The sequence below is a fragment of the Somniosus microcephalus genome, chromosome 34 (assembly GCF_052327205.1).
Source record: "Somniosus microcephalus isolate GS21.2 chromosome 34, FLI_Smic_1.0, whole genome shotgun sequence".
NCBI classification, from domain to species: domain Eukaryota; kingdom Metazoa; phylum Chordata; class Chondrichthyes; order Squaliformes; family Somniosidae; genus Somniosus; species Somniosus microcephalus.
The window spans coordinates 10387572-10409484 of NC_141020.1; the positions used below are offsets into that span (position 1 = coordinate 10387572).

General features: G+C 52.3%; 1 protein-coding gene across 1 annotated transcript in view; it reads left to right on the top strand.

Moving 5' to 3' along the window:
• Positions 1–21913, top strand: part of arhgap35a (Rho GTPase activating protein 35a) — a 133024-nt gene that overhangs the window by 37024 nt on the left and 74087 nt on the right. The window contains exons 2-3 of the mRNA XM_085973375.1: positions 7974–8057; positions 9740–13659. Of these exons, the coding sequence (XP_085829501.1) occupies positions 9952–13659 (3708 nt within the window). The 5' untranslated portion in view covers positions 7974–8057; positions 9740–9951. The remainder of the gene's footprint in view (positions 1–7973; positions 8058–9739; positions 13660–21913) is intronic.

The following is a 21913-nucleotide window of genomic DNA, read 5'->3' on the forward strand; positions in this document are numbered from 1 at the left end:
ACCGGCCCATGAGGCCAGCACTTTAATGTCATGGACAGTGCCTCTGTGGATTGCTTTACCACCTGAGTGCCTTGTGATTGATCATCCGAAAGAGCTTCAAATGCTCAAGTCAGCAGTGTGCGTTCACACTGTGAATACAGCTGTCTGATCCTTTCTGCTTAAAAAGTTACTAAAACAGTGTTGGTACCTTCAGTTGTATTGCATATTCTGCATTGTGACTTTACTTGCCATCGATTCAAGGTTTAGATACCGTACCTCCTCATGCCACCATGTGGCCCTTGACTGAGGCCACGTAGGCAACCTTTGTCAGTGCTGTTGTTGAATTGGCTAGTGGCAGTGATGCTTGGGCCCTTTTTTATTGCTCTGTCTTTTTACCTTGTGATACACTTGTCACATGGGGAATTGTGGGCATGAATGGGTGCCCTGGTGCCGTTATGTTAAAGCAGTGGTTCTCAAACTTTTCTGGTTGAAGGACCCCTTTTCAAATGGATTAGTAATCATGGACCCCCCCCCCCCCCCCCCCCCATCTAAATTATAACACAAACCTGCAGATAGCTCAAAATATATTATTACTTAAAAAATAGTGTATTTCAATTGAATCAAAGACTTGCATTTATACAGGAGCTCATTCCGCACGTCAAAGATGCTGCAGATGTGGCGGCTGTACTTTACTCCCAGCTCGCATCAAACCCGCCTCTGGCCACCGCTCATTTGCTTACTCTTGGTGGAAGGTGGGGGTGGAGCGCGGCCACTACATGTCCCAGTAGGCCGGCCCTGCTCGGTACTCGTTTCACTGACCACCTGGAATGTCTCAATGGACCCCCGTGGACCGCAGTTTGGGAACCACTGTGTTAAAGTACCACAACTTGTCGCTGTACTTGTGTGCTCTTCTACTTTAGAGTTGAGTCTGGAATGTGTATGACTCATCTGGCGGCAATGCTTCCTTTCTCCCCCACCCCTCCCTAAATTTCTTTCCTCCTCTGAAGATGCAGACTCATGCTAGCAGGCCTCTAGCACCTCACCCAATGGCCATTCTTCATGTGGCAATCTTGACGGTCAGTGTCACGGGTTATTTTACTGGCGGGGAGCATCATAACTGAGCCTGCCCTGGTTCTTGGCTTACACCCATATTTTTTTATTTTGTTCTTGGGATGTGGGCAATGTTGGTAAGGTCCCACTTATTGCTCATCCTTGGTTACCCTTAGACGGTGGCTGTGGGCCCTCTGTAGCAATTGTTTCACAACTGAAAAACTAATTTGCCAAGCCACTTCAGAGGGCATTCCGAGTTAGTTGGGGTTTTAATGACAATCCAGCAGTTTCTACGGTGCTAACTTGCAAATTACCAGGTTTATTGAATTCAGTTTCACAACTGGCCATGGGGGCATTTCAACTCGCGACCTCTGGCTTGTTAGTCGAGTGCCTATTATCCTATGTACACTTTCCAGAAGGGTGCAGTGGATTGCAGAAAATAATGAGGCCCCAACCTGACATTTACCCCTCCACCCATTCCATAGAAGATAGGAGTAGGCCATTCGGCCCCTCGAGCCTGCTCCGCCATTTAATGCGATCATGGCTGATCACCCAAACTCAGTACCCTGTCCCTGCCTTCTCCCCATATCCCATGATCCCTTTAGCCTTAAGAAATATATCTAACTCCTTCTTGAATATATTTAACTAGCTGGGGAGCCCCGCGTTGCGAGGGCAATTTTGGGGCGCGAGGGCAATTTTGGGGCGCTTGGTCTCCCTGCCCCTGTGTGTCCCCCCTCTCCCTGTCATGTCCTCTCCCTGTCCTATCCCTCCCCTCCCCTGTCTCCCTCCCTCCCTCCCCTCGCCCACCCGCTCCCCCACTCCCCTCTGTCCCTCTCTCCGGCCCCTCCCCCTGCCTAGCGCCTGAGGTCCGGAGCTGAGGTCCCCCGCGTATGGCGCGGCTGATGGACGGCCGCTGTGGGCGGGCGGCGCATGCGCGGTCAGTGGGCAATTTTGGGGCGCTTGGTCTCCCTGCCCCTGTGTGTCCCCCCTCTCCCTGTCATGTCCTCTCCCTCTCCCTGTCCTATCTCTCCCTCCCCTTCCCTCCTCTCCCTCCCCTCTCCTCTCCCTCCCCTCTCCTCTCCCTCCCCTCTCCTCTCCCTCCCCTCTCCTCTCCCTCCCCTCTCCTCTCCCTCCCCTCTCCTCTCCCTCTCCCCTCCTCTCCCTCTCCCCTCCTCTCCCTCCCCTCCTCTCCCTCCCCTCCTCTCCCTCCCCTCCTCTCTCTCCCTCCCCTCTGCCCCTCCCCCTGAAGAAATTCCTCCATATCACTGTCCGAAATGGCTTACCCCTTATCCTTAGACTGTGACCCCTGGTTCTGGACTCCCCCACCATCGGGAACATCCTTCCTGCATCTAGTCTGTCTAGTCCTGTTAGAACTTTATAAGTTTCAATGAGATCCCCTCTCATTGTTCTAAACTCCAGCATGTATAAGCCCAATCGACCCAGTCTCTCCTCATACGTCATTCCTGCCATCCCAGGTATCAGTCTGGTGAATCTTCGCTGCACTCCCTCCATGGCAAGAACATCCTTCCTCCGATAAGGCGACCAAAACTGCACACAATACCCAAGGTGTGGTCTCACCAAGGCCCTGTACAACTGCAGCAAGACATCTTTGCTCCTGTACTCGAATCCTCTCGCTATGAAGGCCAACATACCATTTGCCGCCTTAACCGCCTGCTGCACCTGCATGCTTACCTTCAGCGACTGATGCACAAGGACACCCAGGTCTCGTTGCACTTCCCCTTCTCCCAATCTATTGCCGTTCAGATAATCTGCCTTCCTGTTTTTTACCACCAAAGTGGATAACCTCGCATTTATCCACATTTGGCAGATGCAGTATAATCACCCAACCTGTCCAAATCATACTGGAGTTTCTCTGAATCCTCCTCAGAGCACACACGCCCACCCATTCCAGAGACCGTGAAGCCAGTTGTAGTGCCCCACTGCTGTTCCAAACTATATTAGCTGACTCCGCACAAGCTAGCGTAAAACCAAGGACCCTTCTGGTCAGTTCGGCTCAATACCACACGATCTTAATCTACTCACTGAGACAGCAATGGATTTTGGTAATGATTTATTCATATAAATTGTGTGTGTATGTTGGTTGGAGGGGAATTGCCTGTTCATTGTTTCTGCTTCAAAGGGAGGCAAGAAAATGGGACCAGAGAACAAAAAATAAGTGAAAGGTAAATTGAAAATGGATATTGGGAGGAACATCTTTATTCCAAAGTGATAAATGGTTGGAACAATCTGCCAGGCAGGGTAATAGAGGCAGGAACATTTAGGTTGTTCAAAAAAACAATTGGAAATTATAATGTTAGAGTACTGCAAGGTTGTGGTTTGCTAGGCAAAATGGCCTTTTCTTAGTTGTTTTTACTTCTCTTTACCTGCTGTTCTTGCCCCTCTGCAATCTGACCTTGATTCTGAGGTATTGTGTGATTTCAACCTTGCTTGTCAATCGATGCCACTGTTTGGGACCGAGACGTACTGAAGGGAAGTGTCACTGGCTCGGTTGTGGATGTGTCAGTGGAATTGTAAAAATATAACTTTCTCATACCAGATTCTCCGTGTAAATTAAAAAATAAATAAATAAATAAATAATTGGCCATTGATTTATTGATCTAGTTCCTAAGGATATGCGTATTATGGTTTTAAACGTCTACAATTGGATTTAGCCTAGCAACAATGATTGCTGAATATTTAAATGGCACTGCGGCTGTCTTAAGCACATGATCAGCTGATGTACCCGAGCAAGTAGAAAGGATTGCCTCAGGATCAATTAGTTAAGCTGAAGATCATTAAACCCCTCTAAAAATTCTGTTTCTACCGTAGCACTGCATTAAGGCCTGACATTGAGATTTTTTGGTTAAAATGCCTCAGTTATAAACTTTAAGCAAGAATATAATAGGCTGTGCAGTAACTGGAAAACTCCTTATTTTAAGGGATGAACGATTCTATTACGTGCCACTTTCCCTGCTCTGCTGCAATTAGTTAAATCCAACCTCGAGCACCCCCTTCAGCGCAAGAAATGTTTCCATTGCCAGTGTTTAGGATTTCAGTGAAGTGCAGTATTGGGGGACATAAACATTTTGTACTTGGCCCAGTTGAGAAATGCAATTATGGAAATAAAAACAAAATGTTGGAATGCACAGTAAATCCATCAGTATCTGTGAAGAGAAAAGATGGGTTGACATTTTGAGTGTAGACTCATCAGAATGGCAAACCGTTCCCCAGTTTCCAGTCCCGATTAAAGTCGACATATATAGGTATTAACCCATCTTTTCTCTGAGTAAATGCCGATGGCACAAGTTATGCATTTGTTTGTTTTTTATTTTCATTTTCAACATCTTGCAGTTTTTTTCTTTATTTTTAGCAGTGCAGTTATAGACCCCGTCCTGTTGCGTCGGGCGAGAGGAATTTAAGCGACATAATAAAGCACAGGTGGCTACAGCTCTGTCATTGGTGGTGGTTGTGGCGGGAGCAATTTGGGGTGATGAATTAAGACTGTGACACCAGAAGGAAATTGGTCTTGAGTGCAATTTTTCATAGACTAAATAAGCCCAGTGCGAACACTGATTGGCTACTCATGCAGCCTGGCTCTGAAAGACTGCCAATTTTCACTTGATTGTGATTTTTTTCCCCCACTATGGCATATGCCCAGTTGTAACGTGCTGTTTTACAGAGCTGCGACAGCTCTACTAAGTATCAGAATCTTTTTTAGGCCGAACGTCTCTTGCTCTCTGTGTATGTGCATATACACACAGTATAACATTGTCTCTGGGAGCTGTAGTCCCATTCATATTGCCATATGTCTCCTGTTTCTTTCTCTTGCCCCCATGCTCAAATGTAAAATACGTTAAAAATTCCATTCTGGTCTATCCTGTGCCTAACTGCCTTAGTTGGGAGACTCGTAAAAGCAGTTTGACATTTTTACCTGTTGGAAAAAAATACCCAGTACTCAGTACCTTTTCCTCTTGAATTAAGCTGGAGATCAGTAATCCTTGTGGGGAATTCTGAGTGCACTTATCTTATCTATTTTTTGCTATTTAAAATTGCGCCTGTAAATAATTTTTTGTTGAATAGCTGCCATTTGCAATATCAAGTTATTCTGTCCCTGGAATTGGAGCAAGTGCAATTCCCCTGTCACTTACGAGACCGTGTAGCCAGTAGTAATTTATCATGTATACAGGCTGTCTGAACACTTGCACGGCATAATTGAGTTCTTCATATTGATCCCTGAAAGAATTAATGCTAGTCTGATGTGATTTTTCTGCTGTGAGGGGTGGACGATGGCCTTGATGGTGCATTAGTTCTTTGCAAGTAGCCTCCCATTGTTAATAGTGGTGTTTAGTCTTATGGATGCTAATAAGACCCACAGGATTAATCTGACCATCATTAGTCTTTGATATATTGCTGCAATGTTTAATAGTTACGCTAAATGAACTCGGCAGATTCTGGTCTGTTTCCTTATTTCCTGATTCGTTTCTTTAAAATGCTAAAATTAAACTCTCTTCCCCTATCCCCGGGTGATTTAAAGGCATCACCCAGTATAATCTGTATAGGCAAGGAAATCCTAGTTTTAATTCCCAGTGTGTGCTGAGTAAGCTGGTCTGTACCATGCAGCTTGTAGTGGTGCTGCAATTAACATCAGCTCAGACGTGTCACACATGGCTCAGTGGGAAGTACTCTCTCCTCGGAGTCAGAAGGTTGTGGGTTCAAGTCCCACTCCAGAGACACAAAAATAAGCACACAATCCAGGCTGACACTCCCAGTGCAGTACTGAGGGAGTGCTGCACTGTCTGAGGTGCCGTCTTTCAGATGAGATGTTCAACCGAGGCCCCTCAGGTGGACATAAAAGATCCCACGGCACTATTTTGAAAAGCAGCAGGGGAGTTCTCCCCTTGTCTCCTGTCCAATCCCTCAATCAACATCACTAAAACAGATGATCTGGTCATTATCACATTGCTGTTTGTGGGAGCTTGCTGTGCACAAATTGGCTCCTGCATTTCCCACATTACAACAGTTACTACACTTCAAAAGTACTTTGTTAGCTGTAAAGCACTTTGGGACGTCCGGTGGTCGTGAAAGGTGGTATAGAATTGCAAGTCTTTTTTTTATTTCTAGTACACATCCTTAAGCAACCAGCTCCAGAGATTCTGTGCCTGCCCTGTTGGAGAATACTATGGTAGAGTAGAAGGAATTGATCCCAATAAAGGGAGAGAAAATTTGCAATTAAAAATGAATTGCCAATCCCAGCTCTGCCGTCACAGGCTGTTCTTGTAAACATGACATTCAAACTCGCTGTCCATCCCAGATGTTACTGTTGTGTGTGATTAGAGCCATGTGGAACAGTTCAGAGTTTCAAATATTGCATTCCTGGGTCACCGACCCCGAGTTGCAGCAATCTTGGTTTTTATGTTTTAGCCTTCTCTGATATTTCCATAAGAGCAATTTGATTTGCGAGAGCCATAGGCGCCAATAAAATCTTGTGTTGATTCAGCACACAGGCCAAGGTGTTTAAGGAAGTCCTTTAGTGATGAGGATGTTCTTGACAAGCTAGTGACCATTGACATTCTAATGTAAATAGTAAACTTGACCTTTAAAGTATAAAATATTTAATTCTTCAAATAATTAGGTAAAGTTTAAGATGTCATAATGGAAATAGTGATGGGAGGTAATTTGCGGGTTGATTTGGTGCAGTGACCAACATTTTTACTTGTCCCAGTTTTTGTGCAGCAAATCAAAATTCTCCAAGCCAAGTTCCCTATCTCTACCCGGTTGTGGCGTTCCCTATCTCTACCCAGTTGTGGCAAGGGTCATTGCATAGAGCAGAGGCTAGTGGCATCCTCGCCACAGGAGACGTGTAATAAGAGGATATAGAGGCACTGGAGAAGATGCAAATATGATTTACAAGGATAATACCAGAATTGAGGGGAACAACTATCAGGAAAGACTGAACAGGCGGGGGCTCTTTTCTCTAGAAAAGAGAAAACTGAGGGGGGACCTGATAGAGGCCTTTAAAATTCTGAAGGAGTTTGATAGGGTAGATGTAGAGATGATGTTTCCACTTGTGGGGGAGACCAGAACTAGGGATCATAAATAGAACACAAGTCACTAATAAATCCAATAGGGAATTCAGGAGAAACTTTGTCCAGAGAGTGGTGAGAATGTGGAACTCGCGACCACAATGAGTGTCTGAGGCGAATACCGTAGATGCATTCACGGGGAAGCTAGATAAACCCGAGGGAGAAAGGAATAGAAGGATATGGTGATGGGGCTAGATGAAGCATGGTGGGAGGAGGCTCGTGTGGAGCATGAACACTGGCACGGACCAGTTGGGCCGAATGGCCTGTTTCTGTGCTGTAAAATTCTAGTAATTCTATGAACTGTGTGTGAAAAGCCGCCAGCAGTACAATTCGATTGTGGACTTTGTCCTTTCAAGCTTGGGCTGTGTCTGGAGAGTGTTTTGAGCTGTGTAACAGTAGGGTGATGTACTGGTGGAGTAGTGAGGGAGCAATAAGAGATGTTGAATGAAGAATCTGAACCATCGATACTCCAGCACAGAAGCAGGCCATTCAGCCCATCAAATCTGCACTAAATACATTGCGCCTTATGTTTCACAATGTAGTTTCCAGTGGTGACCTTGCAGCCTCTTTCAGTTCATCAATGTAAATTCAGCACTGCTTTAACTGTTGTTAGCATTGAAATACAGCACAGAATATTTGTAAAAGGCAGCGATGGAATAAACATGTCATTTAAATCTTAGGATTAGGATGATATCCAGAAGCTTTAACTTTGCTTATTGTGTTCTGATGCCTTTTGAATCCATACATATTAAATTAGTGTTAAGCAATTCTGTGTATTTAAAAAGTCTCTTTTTAATGCTGAGTCAAGAAACTTCTGGTTTTATCTCCTGCTTTAATCACCTTTCTCCTTTTTTTGTCCAGCATGAAATTCACTAGAATGAGTAGAGGATAATTGGTGAATGAAAGTGATAACGAGACAATCTCGCCAACAAATTGAGAGTGAAGGTAAATACACGAAGAATTTGTACTGTCTGTTGAATCATTTTACATTGTTGACCGGTGTTATGAGTGGCCATAGCATTGTGCCCAATTGTTCAGTAATGATTTAATCACTAAAGAATTACATATGTAATACTGCAATATTACCAGAATTTAATTTACTCTGAAATAATGGTATATATTGTAATCGTTCAAACATCATTGAAACTGCTTAATTTAACTAGCTTTCTCTTTTTTTTTAGTCTTGGCGTTGTCCTGCACAATGGACTTTGGTCCCATCACTTATATTAATTTAACAAAAATGGCAGAGTAAGGTTGCTCGGTACAGAGAGTTAGATTAAAGAAAACTTGAGGTTTGTGTCAACACACACTCTTAACTTAGAAGTCAACAGCAAGAAATGATTGAAATCTTCACTATTATCATTGTAAAGTATTCCCATTGTCTCTGATTTCATCAGTAAGCCACAGACCAGGAGGATCCCAAATTCAGTCTGTGATTTGTGCTCCACTTGGCAGCACGAGTGGTGCTACAGTTGGTGCCCGTGCCCCTGGGGAAGGGACAATTGTCCAGGAATTCCTGCTCCTGGTCACTCTCTCATGGCTGGAAGTGTGCATGTGTTAACAGAAGTTGGTGAGTGATTCGGTGTGATCGTGATTGCCTGCTGCGATCAAAGGTCCTGCTGATTGTGACAGTTAAGGTTCCGACATCATTAATTTTCTGGGCTTGGGTGTCTCTGGCAAGGCCAGCATTCATTGCCCATCCCTACTTGCCCTTGAGAAGGTGGTGGTGAGCCACCGCCTTGAACCGCTGCAGTCAGTGTGGTGAAGGTGCTCCCACAGTGCTGTTAGGGAGTGAGTTCCAGGACTTTGACTGTGATGATGAAGGAACCGCTGATATATTTCCCAGTCAAGATGGTGGGGAACTTGGAGGTGGTGGTGTTCCCATGCGCCTGCTGCCTTCGTCTTTTTAGGTGGTAGAGGCCGTGGGTTTGGGAGCTGCTGTCACAGAATGGCCACTTGGCTGAGGTATTGTACAACGGCCCAGTGTCTGTAACCATACTCCAACCAGGAGTTAACCCTTTCTGGAAAGGAATGGAGAAAGTTATTGAAGGAAACTTTCTCATAATTTCATCATGTACTTTTACTTAAAGTGAACAATATGCTAAATTTGAAACTGGAAAATGGGACATAGAGCTAACTTAAGCATTTGACTTTGAGGTAAGATTGAATAAGGGACAGAGACAAGTAATTCAACTCATTCTTATTTCCATATCGCACCATTATTTGCATGGTAACCTCACTCAGCAGGAAAAAAAATCACTGCTGTAGATTAATTATCTTGTTTGACTTTAGAGTTCTAGTTGGTTTGACTTTAGGTTGCACAGTTGTCTTTCAGCTTGTTTAGCATATTGATCAAATACCCTATTGGAAATATTGCACATTAACTGTAAAAAAAAAATTGCACCTTCATCTTCTGTATTAGTTCATCGCCTTCAATTGCTGCCACCACTGGTAACGGCCCTGTAACCACTTGTACTTCACCCTTCTATTGAGAGCAACACAAGTTGGAAAAAAAAATCTATGTTATGTATTTTTTTTAAGTTCAAATGGACATAGGATACACCGTCTCATCATTTCATTTTCCAATCCTAATGAACTTTTCTTTGTCTTTGGTTTTTCTCTTCCAGGGAGTTACTGGGACCATCCATTTTTAACTGTTTGGGGCAGTAAGGATAATACTGGGGACCACAAAGACATGGGATCTGAAGCTTGTGTTGCAAAAGGTGCCTGTCTCTAACTCGACCCCCTTCAGATTGCGAGGAGTTCTATGGTGGTACTGTACTGGAAGTAGGTACAACTACTAACATGCTGTTGATCGTATCAGGATGATCGGATAATTATGATGGCAAAAAAACAGGATGTGCGGATCCCAAACTACAACATCAGTGTCGTGGGATTATCTGGGACGGAAAAAGAGAAGGGGCAGTGCGGAGTTGGGAAGTCCTGCTTCTGCAATCGATTTGTGCGCCCAAAAGCTGATGAATTTCACCTTGACCACACATCTGTCCTCAGCACCAGTGACTTTGGGGGCCGTGTCGTTAACAATGACCATTTTTTGTATTGGGGCGAGGTTGGTCGAACAGTGGAGGAAGGAGTGGAATGTCAGATTCACGTGGTGGAACAAACCGAGTTCATTGACGATCAGACGTTTCAGCCCCATCGGAGTACCGCCCTGCAGCCCTATATCAAACGGGCTGCAGCGACCAAATTGGCGTCCGCTGAAAAGCTGATGTATATTTGCACTGACCAGTTGGGTCTGGAACAAGACTTTGAGCAGAAGCAGATGCCGGAAGGGAAGCTACTGATCGATGGTTTCCTTCTCTGCGTGGATGTCAGCCGGGGCATGAACCGGAATTTTGAGGAGCAGCTTAAGTTTATCACAAACTTGTTTAACCAAATAATAAAAACGAAAAAGCCTATTGTGGTGGTGCTGACAAAATGCGATGAAGGTGTGGAGCGGTACATACGTGAAGCACACTCCTTCGCCATGACGAAAAAGAACCTCCAAGTGGTGGAGACATCCGCTCGATCGAATGTCAATGTGGAACTGGCCTTTAGTACTTTAGCGCAGTTAATAGACAAAAGCAGGGCAAGGCCTAAAATAACTCCATATTATGAAGCATTGAAACAACAAAGTCAACTAATAGCGCATGGAAAAGATAAGTATGAATTTATCATTAACCACTGTGTCACCCATCATAATGAAAGTTGGATGAATGCCACTAGGAAAATGCAGATGAAACCCGAATTCCAGGAGTATGTGTATCTAGAAGGAACTCCGAAGGCCAAAAAACTGTTCTTGCAGCATGTTCTGATGCTCAAGGACAGGCACATTGACCACTTAAAGAACAAGTACCTCAATAGACTTGTACTAGCTCTTGATGCCCTCTTCCCTGATCTGAACGAGATTGAAAACTTGAACTGGCCCATGGCACAGCAGAGACTGAAGACCAAGCAGGACTTCTCGGCCTGGTTTGTTGTCCTGAGTGAGACGCCGTGGGATAAAACCGATCACATTGACAAAATCGACGACGACCGGATTCCATTCGACTTGCTGGCCGGGAAATGTGCGGAAGATCAATTCAGAAAGCATTTGGAAAAACTGAAGAACGAAAGAAAAAGAGCCGAGATGAGGAGGGCCTTTAAGGAAAACCTGGCATCGTCGCTTTTCATAACCCCTGGCAAGCCATGGGAAGAGGCTCGAAGTTTTGTTATGAATGAGGAGTTCTATCAGTGGCTCCAAGAGCACGAATACCAAGATATTTACAGTCGACACCAACGCGAGATCATAGACAAGGCCAAGGATCAGTTTCAAGAACTGCTTTTGGAGTACTCGGAGTTGTTTTATGAATTGGAGTTGGATGCGAAGCCCAGCAAGGAGAAAATGGGTCTCATCCAGGATGTAATGGGAGAAGAGCAGCGATTTAAGGCACTACAGAAGCTGCAAGCTGAGCGAGACGCCCTTGTGTTGAAGCACATTCATTTTGTGTACCACCCGACAAAAGAGACTTGCCCGAACAGTCAGAATTGCGTGGACAGCAAAGTTGAACAGTTGTTGGCTGCTCGGTTTTATCGATCTTCTGACCGGAGCCATGTGAACTCTCATTCGGACTCCAGCGCTGACAAACTCAACCTTGTACTTCTCGGCAAGGACGGACTTGCGCACGAACTGGCTAATGAAATTCGAGTGCTGTGTACCGATGACAAATACGTGCTCGAGGGCAAAATGTACGAACTGTCATTGCGGCCGATCGAAGGTAACGTGAAACATCGGGTTAATTCTTTTCAGACGCCGACTTTTCAACCTCATGGTTGTCTTTGCCTCTACAACTCCAAAGAATCGCTGTACTACATAAGGGAGAGCTTAGAGAAACTGAAAGAGTCAACTTTAGACCGAAGGGACAATCATTTAGCACAGCTGCCTCTAACTCTAGTTCTAGCAAACAAAAGGGAGAGTGGTGGAGAAACACTACAGACTTTGAGGAACCATGGCCAACAACTTGCCAACAAATTGCAATGTCTTTTTGTTGATGTAACTTCTCACAGTGTGGGTTCCGGACGAAACTTCAGTGAATTACAAATCAACCAGGCTTTGAAAGGCTTGCTGGACACCATGAAGCGCAATTTGAATCTAGTAAGTTCATCCCCAAGCATTAAAGACTTAACTGATGCAGATCTTCGAATAGTAATGTGTTTGATGTGCGGGGATTTATTTGGCGTGGATGAAGTCCTCCTCTCCATCATTCAACCTCATTTTTGTAGCTCCTCGCAGCCTGGGAACAGCAATTCAGTAATGCTTGAATTGGGAATCGGAGCAGTGCGTAAGCGTATTGAGCTATCGGTTCTCTCCTACCATTCCTCTTTCAACATAAGGAAAAACCAGTTAGTTCATGGATACGTTATTTTTTATTTGGCTAGGCGCAAAGCTTCCTTAGCAATGCTCCGTGCCTTCCTGTCAGATGTGCAGGACATCATTCCGATTCAGCTAGTAGCGGTCACCGAAGGAGCTGAAGTGCCGGAGAGTGATGTCTCGCGGGACCAGCTGGAAGAAGGCCAGGAAATTGCTCAGGAGGTCTGTGGCAAGTTTACTGTAATATCTAGCGGGCAGCCGTTTCAGCACAACGTGGAGATTTTTGCTCCGTTTTTCAGAGATGCAGCTGAAAAGAAAACCATCGTTGAAGCTTCGCATATGTACGACAATGCAGCAGAGGCGTGCAGCAACACTGAAGAAGTGTTCAACTTTTCTCCCAGGCCTGGCTCGCCCCTCAACAATTCAAACTGCTTCGATTTCGACGAGGACATTGAAGGTCCACCGCCCTATGTTGCACTTCGAGATGAAACTTCTGGGGCTCCAGTGACTAAAGAGCAATCTAAGCTCCTAATGGACCTTGAAGGGAATGAGAACTACTCGCTGTACAGCGCCCTTGGCTCTTTTGAGAGGCTAAATAACAAAGTACCTCCTCCTGTAAAACCAAAGCCAATGGTACATTTTGACAAGCTGATGAAGAAAATGGATTCTTCTGAGGGGAAAGAAGGCAGCAGCAAAGAAACGCAGAGAAAGCCTTCAACTGTAAGTTGGGCGCCTTCTGATGATGGGTCATACACCTCGGACTACGCCGAACCAATAGACACCTTGGTGAGACCCAGAGGGGATGAAGAGAATATCTATTCAGTACCGCATGACAGCACCCAGGGCAAAATTATCACAATCCGGAATTCTATTTCTGCAAAGTCCCAATCAAATGGAAGCGGCAATGGGTCAGACAGTGAGATGGACATCAGCTCTTTGGAGCGTCAGAGGAAACTTTCATCCGTCAGTAAACCGTTGTTGTACAGGGACCGGTCCAAAAGGTTAGGCAAGTTTGCAAGTTATCGAACAAGTTTCAGTGTTGGGAGTGACGATGAACTTGGGTCTCTGTCATCGCAAAAAAAAGCAGAGGCGGATTCTTCGCTGCCGAAGGGAGATAATACGACCAACACTTACGAACCAGACGGCGAGGATTCAAAGCGAGGGAAGCTTCTCCGTAGCTTGAGAAGGCCAACAAGGGTAAGAGTCCTTATTCCATGACGGAATTCTTTCCAACAGTTTACGTGAGCCAAAGCACACACCAACCCCCCCCTCATGATCATTTAAAGCATGGGGGAATTGATGAGGTAAAAATAAAATGTGACCTCTTATAATTAGCACCAAACATTTTCTAAAAATTGCCGGACATGATGTGATTAGTTTAGTGTTTTCAAATAGAATTTCAGTCAAATGTAACTTTGCACAATGTGTGAATTTTTTGTAGTGTGTCCAGTTGACCTGAAGAGACCCTGTCATACAATTCAAAGACATTGTCCATCGAAACCTGCATTGTATGTACCTGCAGAGTATTTTGAGCTGTACAAATAGTTCAAATACTGATGGGGACAAATCGCGTTGGCAGGAGTAATTTGAGGCGATTAATTATTGATCACACATCCGAGTGCTGAGACAACAATAAAGCTTATTTGCTTAAGTGCAATTTTTCGCAGCACATTGGTACACTAAGATAACGACAATTTGCATTTATCAGCATTGTTAACATCGGAAAATGGCCGAGGGCATAATCAGTCAAACATTAACACCGAGCCGAAGGCGGGGACAATAGGACTTTGATGGGTGACACAAAGCTTGGTTGAAGAGGTAGGTTTTAAAGAGTCTTAAAGGAGGAGAGGGGTGGAGTGGTCGATGGCGAGGTGGCTGAAGGTATGGCCGCCTATGGTAGAGCGAAAGGAGTGGGGGGGGAAATCCACAAGGGACCAGAATTACAGAACAGGATTCTTGGAGGGTTGTCGAGCTGGAGGCGTTTAGAGATTTGAACATGAGGATGAGAATTTAATTTTACTGAAATACTAGTTTATAATTGTTATAAAATGCACATGTGGTGAATAGCACATGCTGTTGAATCATATATTCAGTAAAATGCCTTGAACGTCACATGATGAATTACTTGTGTTGTGCAGCGACTTGTGGAAACAAACATGGCAGCCAGCAATTTTTCTTTCTGATGCTAGATTTGAGGGAAGGTTTCTTAGCCAGCACATTGGAAGAACACCCTGCTCTTTTGAGAGTGCTACCATGGAATTTTACTATCCAGCAGTACAAGCAGATGATGCTCGGTTTAACAGCTCATCCCTCAGTATTGCACAGAGCCTAGATTATATGCTCAAGTCCTGATGTGTGATTGAAACCCACAACCTTTCAACTTGGAGGCAAAATTGCTGCCTGCTGTGCCAAGCTAATATTCAACTATATTCGTACACCATACGCGATCTGTTGCGCTAAACAACATCACAAGTGTTTAGTAACAGCTGCTTTTGTTGAAAGAAATTTTGAAAGTTCTTCTGTGGTTGCCAACTGCTTAATACCAAGCTTCAACTTTGAAAAGATACTGCACAAATAGAATAATAGCTCGACTTGAAGGTACAAAAGACTGCTTCAGAAGATTTTGAATTTCACTCTCGTGGTGCATGAGCAGTTTTATAAAATCATTGAGTGAACTTCTACTAGTTTTTAGCAACTTGGTCAATTGAAGCCAATCCTTTAAAAATATATAAATTGTATATTCCAGTTTCTTGATGTTCCATGGCTGACATTTTGTTAGTGGTTTGCTGTTTCTGGCTCTGTGATCAAGCAGTCTCATGCTTGCACATGCCTTTTTTTATCACTTTTGTTCCCCTCCCTCACCTCTGCCTCTCTCCCTCCCCCCTCTCTCCCTCACTCCGCCTCCCTCCCTCCCTCCCTCCCTCCCATCCATCCATCCCCCACCCTCCCTCCCACCCATCCTCCCATCCCCCCTCCCACCCCCCCTCCCCTCCCATCCCCCCTCCCATCCACTCCCTCCCCCCACCATCCCTCTCCCTCCCTCCCACCACCCCCTCCCCCTCCCCATCCTCCCCACCCCCCCTCCCTCTCCCATCCCTCCCCTCCCTCCCTCTCCCTCCCTCCCTCCCTCCCTCCCACCCTCCCTCCCTCCCTCCCATCCCTCTCCATCCCTCCCTCCCTCCCATCCCTCTCCCTCCCTCCCATCCCTCTCCCTCCCTCCCTCCCATCCCTCTCCCTCCCATCCCTCTCCCTCCCTCCCTCCCATCCCTCTCCCTCCCTCCCATCCCTCTCCCTCCCTCCCATCCCCTCCCTCCCTCCCATCCCTCTCCCACCTCCACACCTCCCCTCCCAACCCCCTCCCCCACCCCCCTCCCATCCCCCTCCCACCCCTCCCTCCCTCCCATCCCTCTCCCTCCCTCCCATCCATCCCTCTCCCTCCCATCCATCCCTCTCCCTCCCTCCCTCCCTTCCCCCTCCCTCCCTCCCTTCCCCCTCCCTCCCTCCCTCCATCCATCCCCCTCCCACCCAACCACCCCCACCCTCCCATCCACCTCTCCCTCCCATCCATCCCTCTCCCTCCCTCCCTCCCTTCCCCCTCCCTCCCTCCCTTCCCCCTCCCTCCCTCCCTTCCCCCTCCCTCCCTCCCATCCCTCTCCCACCAACCCCACCCATCCCTCTCCCTCCCCTCCCCCTCCCTCTCCCTCCTCTCCCTCCCCTCCCATCCCCCTCCCTCCCTCCCTTCCCCCCTCCCTCCCTCCCTCCCATCCCTCTCCCTCCATCCATCCCTCTCCCTCCCATCCATCCCTCTCCCTCCCTCCCTTCCCCACCTTCCCCCTCCCTTCCCCTCCCTTCCCCTCCCTTCCCCCTCCCTTCCCCCTCCCTCACCCCTCCCTCCCCCTCCCTTCCCCTCCCTTCCCCCTCCTTCCCCCTCCCTTCCCCCACCCTCCCTCCCATCCCTCTCCCTCCCTCCCACCCTCTCCCTCCCTCCCTCCCATCCCTCCCTCCCTCCCTTCCCCCTCCCTCCCTCCCTCCCCCTCCCTCCCTCCCATCCCCCACCCTCCCTCCCATCCCTCTCCCTCCCTCCCTCCCTCCCATCCCTCTCCCTCCCCTCCCCTCCCTCTCCCTCCTCTCCCTCCCCTCCCATCCCCCACCCTCCCTCCCTTCCCCCTCCCTCCTCCCTCCCATCCCTCTCCCCCCATCCATCCCTCTCCCTCCCATCCATCCCTCTCCCTCCCTCCCTTCCCCCTCCCTTCCCCCTCCCTTCCCCTCCCTTCCCCCTCCCTTCCCCCTCCCTTCCCCCTCCCTTCCCCCTCCCTTCCCCCTCCCTTCCCCCTCCCTTCCCCCTCCCTTCCCCCTCCCTTCCCCTCCCTCCCTCCCATCCCTCCCTCCCACCCAACCCTCACCCTCCCTCCCACCCATCCCACCCTCCCACACCACCCCACCCTCCCTCCCACCCATCCCTCACCCTCCCTCCCATCCCTCTCCCTCCTCTCCCTCCCCTCCCATCCCCCTCCCTCCCTCCCTTCCCCCTCCCTCCCTCCCTCCCACCCATCCCTCACCCTCCCTCCCATCCATCCCACTCCCTCCCATCCATCCCTCTCCCTCCCTCCCTCCCTTCCCCCACCCTCCCACCCTCCCATCCATCCCCCTCCCTCCCACCATCCCTCCCCTCCCATCCATCCCTCTCCCCCACCCTCCCTCTCCCTCCCTCCCTCCCTTCCCCCTCCCTCCCTCCCTTCCCTTCCCACCACCCTCCCTCCCTTCCCCCTCCCTCCCTCCCTTCCCCCTCCCTCCCTCCCATCCCTCTCCCTCCCTCCCTCCCTCCCATCCCTCTCCCTCCCCTCCCAACCCTCACCCTCCCCTCCCCTCCCTCACCCTCCTCTCCCTCCCCTCCCATCCCCCTCCCTCCCTCCCTTCCCCCTCCCTCCCACCCTCCCATCCCTCTCCCTCCCATCCATCCCTCTCCCTCCCATCCATCCCTCTCCCTCCCTCCCTTCCCCCTCCTTCCCCCTCCCTTCCCCCTCCCTTCCCCCTCCCTTCCCCCTCCCTTCCCCCTCCCTTCCCCCTCCCTTCCCCCTCCCATCCATCCCTCTCCCTCCCATCCATCCCTCTCCCTCCCTCCCTCCCTCCCATCCCCTCCCATCCCTCTCCCTCCCCTCCCATCCCCCTCCCTCCCTCCCTTCCCCCTCCCTCCCTCCCTCCCTCCCATCCATCCCTCTCCATCCCTCTCCCTCCCTCCCTCCCTCCCATCCCTCCCTCCCCTCCCCTCCCTCTCCCTCCTCTCCCTCCCCTCCCATCCCCCCTCCCTCCCTCCCTCCCCCTCCCTCCCTCCTCCCATCCCACTCCCTCCCTCCCATCCCTCTCCCTCCCACCCATCCATCCCTCTCCCTCCCACCATCCCTCTCCCTCCCCTCCCCTTCCCCCTCCCTTCCCCCTCCCTTCCCCCTCCCTTCCCCCTCCCTTCCCCCTCCCTTCCCCCACCCATCCCCCTCCCATCCATCCCCTCCTCCCTCCCTCCCTCCCTCCCATCCCCTCCCATCCCTCTCCTCCCACCCCTCCCATCCCCCTCCCTCCCTCCCTTCCCCCTCCCCCTCCCTCCCATCCCTCCCTCCCATCCATCCCTCTCCCTCCCATCCATCCCTCTCCCTCCCTCCCTCCCTCCCATCCCTCTCCCTCCCCTCCCCTCCCTCTCCCTCCTCTCCCTCCCCTCCCATCCCCCTCCCTCCCTCCCTTCCCCCTCCCTCCCTCCCTCCCATCCCTCTCCCTCCCTCCCATCCCTCTCCCTCCACCCCATCCATCCCTCACCCTCCCTCCCTTCCCCCTCCCTCCCACCACCTCCCCCACCCTTCCCCCTCCCTTCCCCCACCCTTCCCCCTCCCTTCCCCCTCCCTTCCCCACCTCCCATCCATCCCTCTCCCTCCCATCCATCCCTCTCCCTCCCACCCTCCCCTCCCATCCCTCTCCCCACCCCCCCCTCCTCCCCTCCCCTCCCATCCCCCTCCCTCCCTCCCCCTCCCACCCTCCCTCCCTCCATCCATCCCTCTCCCTCCCATCCATCCCTCTCCCTCCCTCCCTCCCTCCCATCCCTCTCCCTCCCCTCCCCTCCCTCTCCCTCCTCTCCCTCCCCTCCCATCCCCCTCCCTCCCACCCTTCCCCCTCCCTCCCTCCCTCCCATCCCTCTCCCTCCCTCCCATCCCTCTCCCTCCCTCCCATCCATCCCTCTCCCTCCCATCCATCCCTCTCCCTCCCACCCTCCCCCTCCCTTCCCCCTCCCTTCCCCCTCCCTTCCCCCTCCCTTCCCCCTCCTTCCCCTCCCCCTCCCTCCCCCTCCCATCCCCCTCCCATCCCTCTCCCTCCCCTCCCATCCCCCTCCCTCCCTCCCTTCCCCCTCCCTCCCTCCCTCCCATCCCTCCCTCCCATCCATCCCTCTCCCTCCCATCCATCCCTCTCCCTCCCTCCCTCCCTCCCATCCCTCTCCCTCCCCTCCCCTCCCTCTCCCTCCTCTCCCTCCCCTCCCATCCCCCTCCCTCCCTCCCTTCCCCCTCCCTCCCTCCCTCCCATCCCTCTCCCTCCCTCCCATCCCTCTCCCTCCCTCCCATCCATCCCTCTCCCTCCCTCCCTTCCCCCTCCCTTCCCCCTCCCTTCCCCCTCCCTTCCCCCTCCCTTCCCCCTCCCTTCCCCCTCCCTTCCCCTCCCTTCCCCCTCCCTTCCCCCTCCCTTCCCCTCCCATCCATCCCTCTCCCTCCATCCATCCCTCCCCTCCCTCCCTCCCTCCCATCCCTCTCCCTCCCCTCCCTCCCTCTCCCTCCTCTCCCTCCCCTCCCATCCCCCTCCCTCCCTCCCTTCCCCTCCCTCCCTCCCTCCTCCCATCCCTCTCCCTCCCTCCCATCCCTCCCTCCCTCCCATCCCTCTCCCTCCCTCCCATCCATCCCTCCCTCCCTCCCTTCCCCCTCCCTTCCCCCTCCCTTCCCCTCCCTTCCCCCTCCCTTCCCCCTCCCTTCCCCTCCCTTCCCCCTCCCTTCCCCCTCCCTTCCCCCTCCCTTCCCCTCCCTTCCCCCTCCCATCCATCCCTCTCCCTCCCATCCATCCCTCTCCCTCCCTCCCTCCCATCCCCTCCCTCCCCTCCCATCCCTCCCTCTCCCTCCTCCCTCCCCTCCCATCCCTCTCCCTCTCCCTCCCATCCCTCTCCCTCCTCTCCCTCCCCTCCCATCCCCCTCCCTCCTCCCTTCCCCCTCCCTCCCTCCCTTCCCCCTCCCTCCCTCCCTCCCATCCCTCTCCCTCCCTCCCATCCATCCCTCCCCTCCCTCTCCCTCCTCTCCCTCCCCTCCCATCCTCCCTCCCTCCCTCCCTTCCCCCTCCCTCCCTCCCTCCCTCCCATCCCTCTCCCTCCCTCCCATCCCTCTCCCTCCCTCCCATCCATCCCTCTCCCTCCCTCCCTTCCCCCTCCCTTCCCCCTCCCTTCCCCCTCCCTTCCCCCTCCCATCCCTCCATCCATCCCTCTCCCTCCCATCCATCCCTCTCCCTCCCTCCCTCCCATCCCTCTCCCTCCCCTCCCATCCCTCTCCCTCTCCCTCCCCTCCCATCCCTCTCCCTCTCCCTCCCATCCCTCTCCCTCTCCCTCCCATCCCTCTCCCTCCTCTCCCTCCCCTCCCATCCCCCTCCCTCCCTCCCTTCCCCCTCCCTCCCTCCCTCCCATCCCTCTCCCTCCCTCCCATCCATCCCTCTCCCTCCCTCCCTTCCCCCTCCCTTCCCCCTCCCTCCCATCCCTCTCCCTCCCCTCCCATCCCTCTCCCTCCCTCCCCTCCCCTCCCATCCCTCTCCCTCTCCCTCCCATCCCTCTCCCTCCTCTCCCTCCCCTCCCATCCCCCTCCCTCCCTCCCTTCCCCCTCCCTCCCTCCCTTCCCCCTCCCTCCCTCCCTCCCATCCCTCTCCCTCCCTCCCATCCATCCCTCCCCTCCCTCTCCCTCCTCTCCCTCCCCTCCCATCCCCCTCCCTCCCTCCCTTCCCCTCCCTCCCTCCCTTCCCCTCCCTCCCTCCCTCCCTCCCATCCCTCTCCCTCCCTCCCATCCCTCTCCCTCCCTCCCATCCCTCTCCCTCCCTCCCATCCATCCCTCTCCCTCCCTCCCTTCCCCCTCCCTTCCCCCTCCCTTCCCCCTCCCTTCCCCCTCCCTTCCCCCTCCCTTCCCCTCCCTTCCCCCTCCCATCCCTCCCATCCATCCCTCTCCCTCCCATCCTCCCTCTCCCTCCCTCCCTCCCATCCCTCTCCCTCCCCTCCCATCCCTCTCCCTCTCCCTCTCCCTCCCATCCCTCTCCCTCTCCCTCCCATCCCTCTCCCTCTCCCTCCCATCCCTCTCCCTCCTCTCCCTCCCCTCCCATCCCCCTCCCTCCCTCCCTTCCCCCTCCCTCCCTCCCTCCCATCCCTCTCCCTCCCTCCCATCCATCCCTCTCCCTCCCTCTCCTTCCCCCTCCCTTCCCCTCCCTTCCCCCTCTCCTTCCCCCTCCCTTCCCCCTCCCTTCCCCTCCCTTCCCCCTCCCTTCCCCCTCCCTCCCCCTCCCTTCCCCCTCCCTCCCTCCCATCCATCCCTCTCCCTCCCCCCTCCCTCCCTCCTTCCCTCTCCCTCCCCTCCCCTCCCTCCCTCTCCCTCCCCTCCCCTCCCATCCCTCTCCCTCCCTCCCTCCCTCCCATCCCTCTCCCTCCCTTCCATCCCTCTCCCTCCCTCCCATCCATCCCTCTCCCTCCCATCCATCCCTCCCTCCCTCCCTCCCTCCCTCCCTCCCTCCCTTCCCCCTCCCTTCCCCCTCCCTTCCCCCTCCCCTTCCCCCTCCCTTCCCCCTCCCTTCCCCCTCCCTTCCCCCTCCCTTCCCCTCCCTCCCTCCCATCCATCCCTCTCCCTCCCCCCTCCCTCCCTCCCTTCCCCCTCCCTCCCTCCCATCCCTCTCCCTGCCATCCCTCTCCCTCCCTCCCTCCCATCCCTTCCCCTCCCATCCCTCTCCCTCCCCTCCCTCCCATCCCTCTCCCTCCCCTCCCTCTCCCTCCCCTCCCTCTCCTCCCTCCCCTCCCATCCCTCTCCCTCCCCTCCCCTCCCATCCCCCTCCCTCCCTCCCATCCCTCTCCCTCCCTTCCATCCCTCTCCCTCCTCCCATCCATCCCTCTCCTCCCATCCATCCCTCCCTCCTCCCTCCCTCCCTCCCTTCCCCCTCCCTCCCTCCCTTCCCCCTCCCTCTCCCTCCCCTCCCTCTCCTCCCCTCCCATCCCTCTCCCTCCCCTCCCATCCCTCCCTCCCCTCCATCCCCCTCCCTCCCTCCCTTCCCCCTCCCTTCCCCCTCCCTCCCTCCCTTCCCCCTCCCATCCCTCTCCTCCCTCCCCTCCCCTCCTCTCCTCTCCCCTCCCCTCCTCTCCCTCCCCTCCCATCCCTCTCCCTCTCCTCCCTCCCTTCTCCCTCCCTCCCAT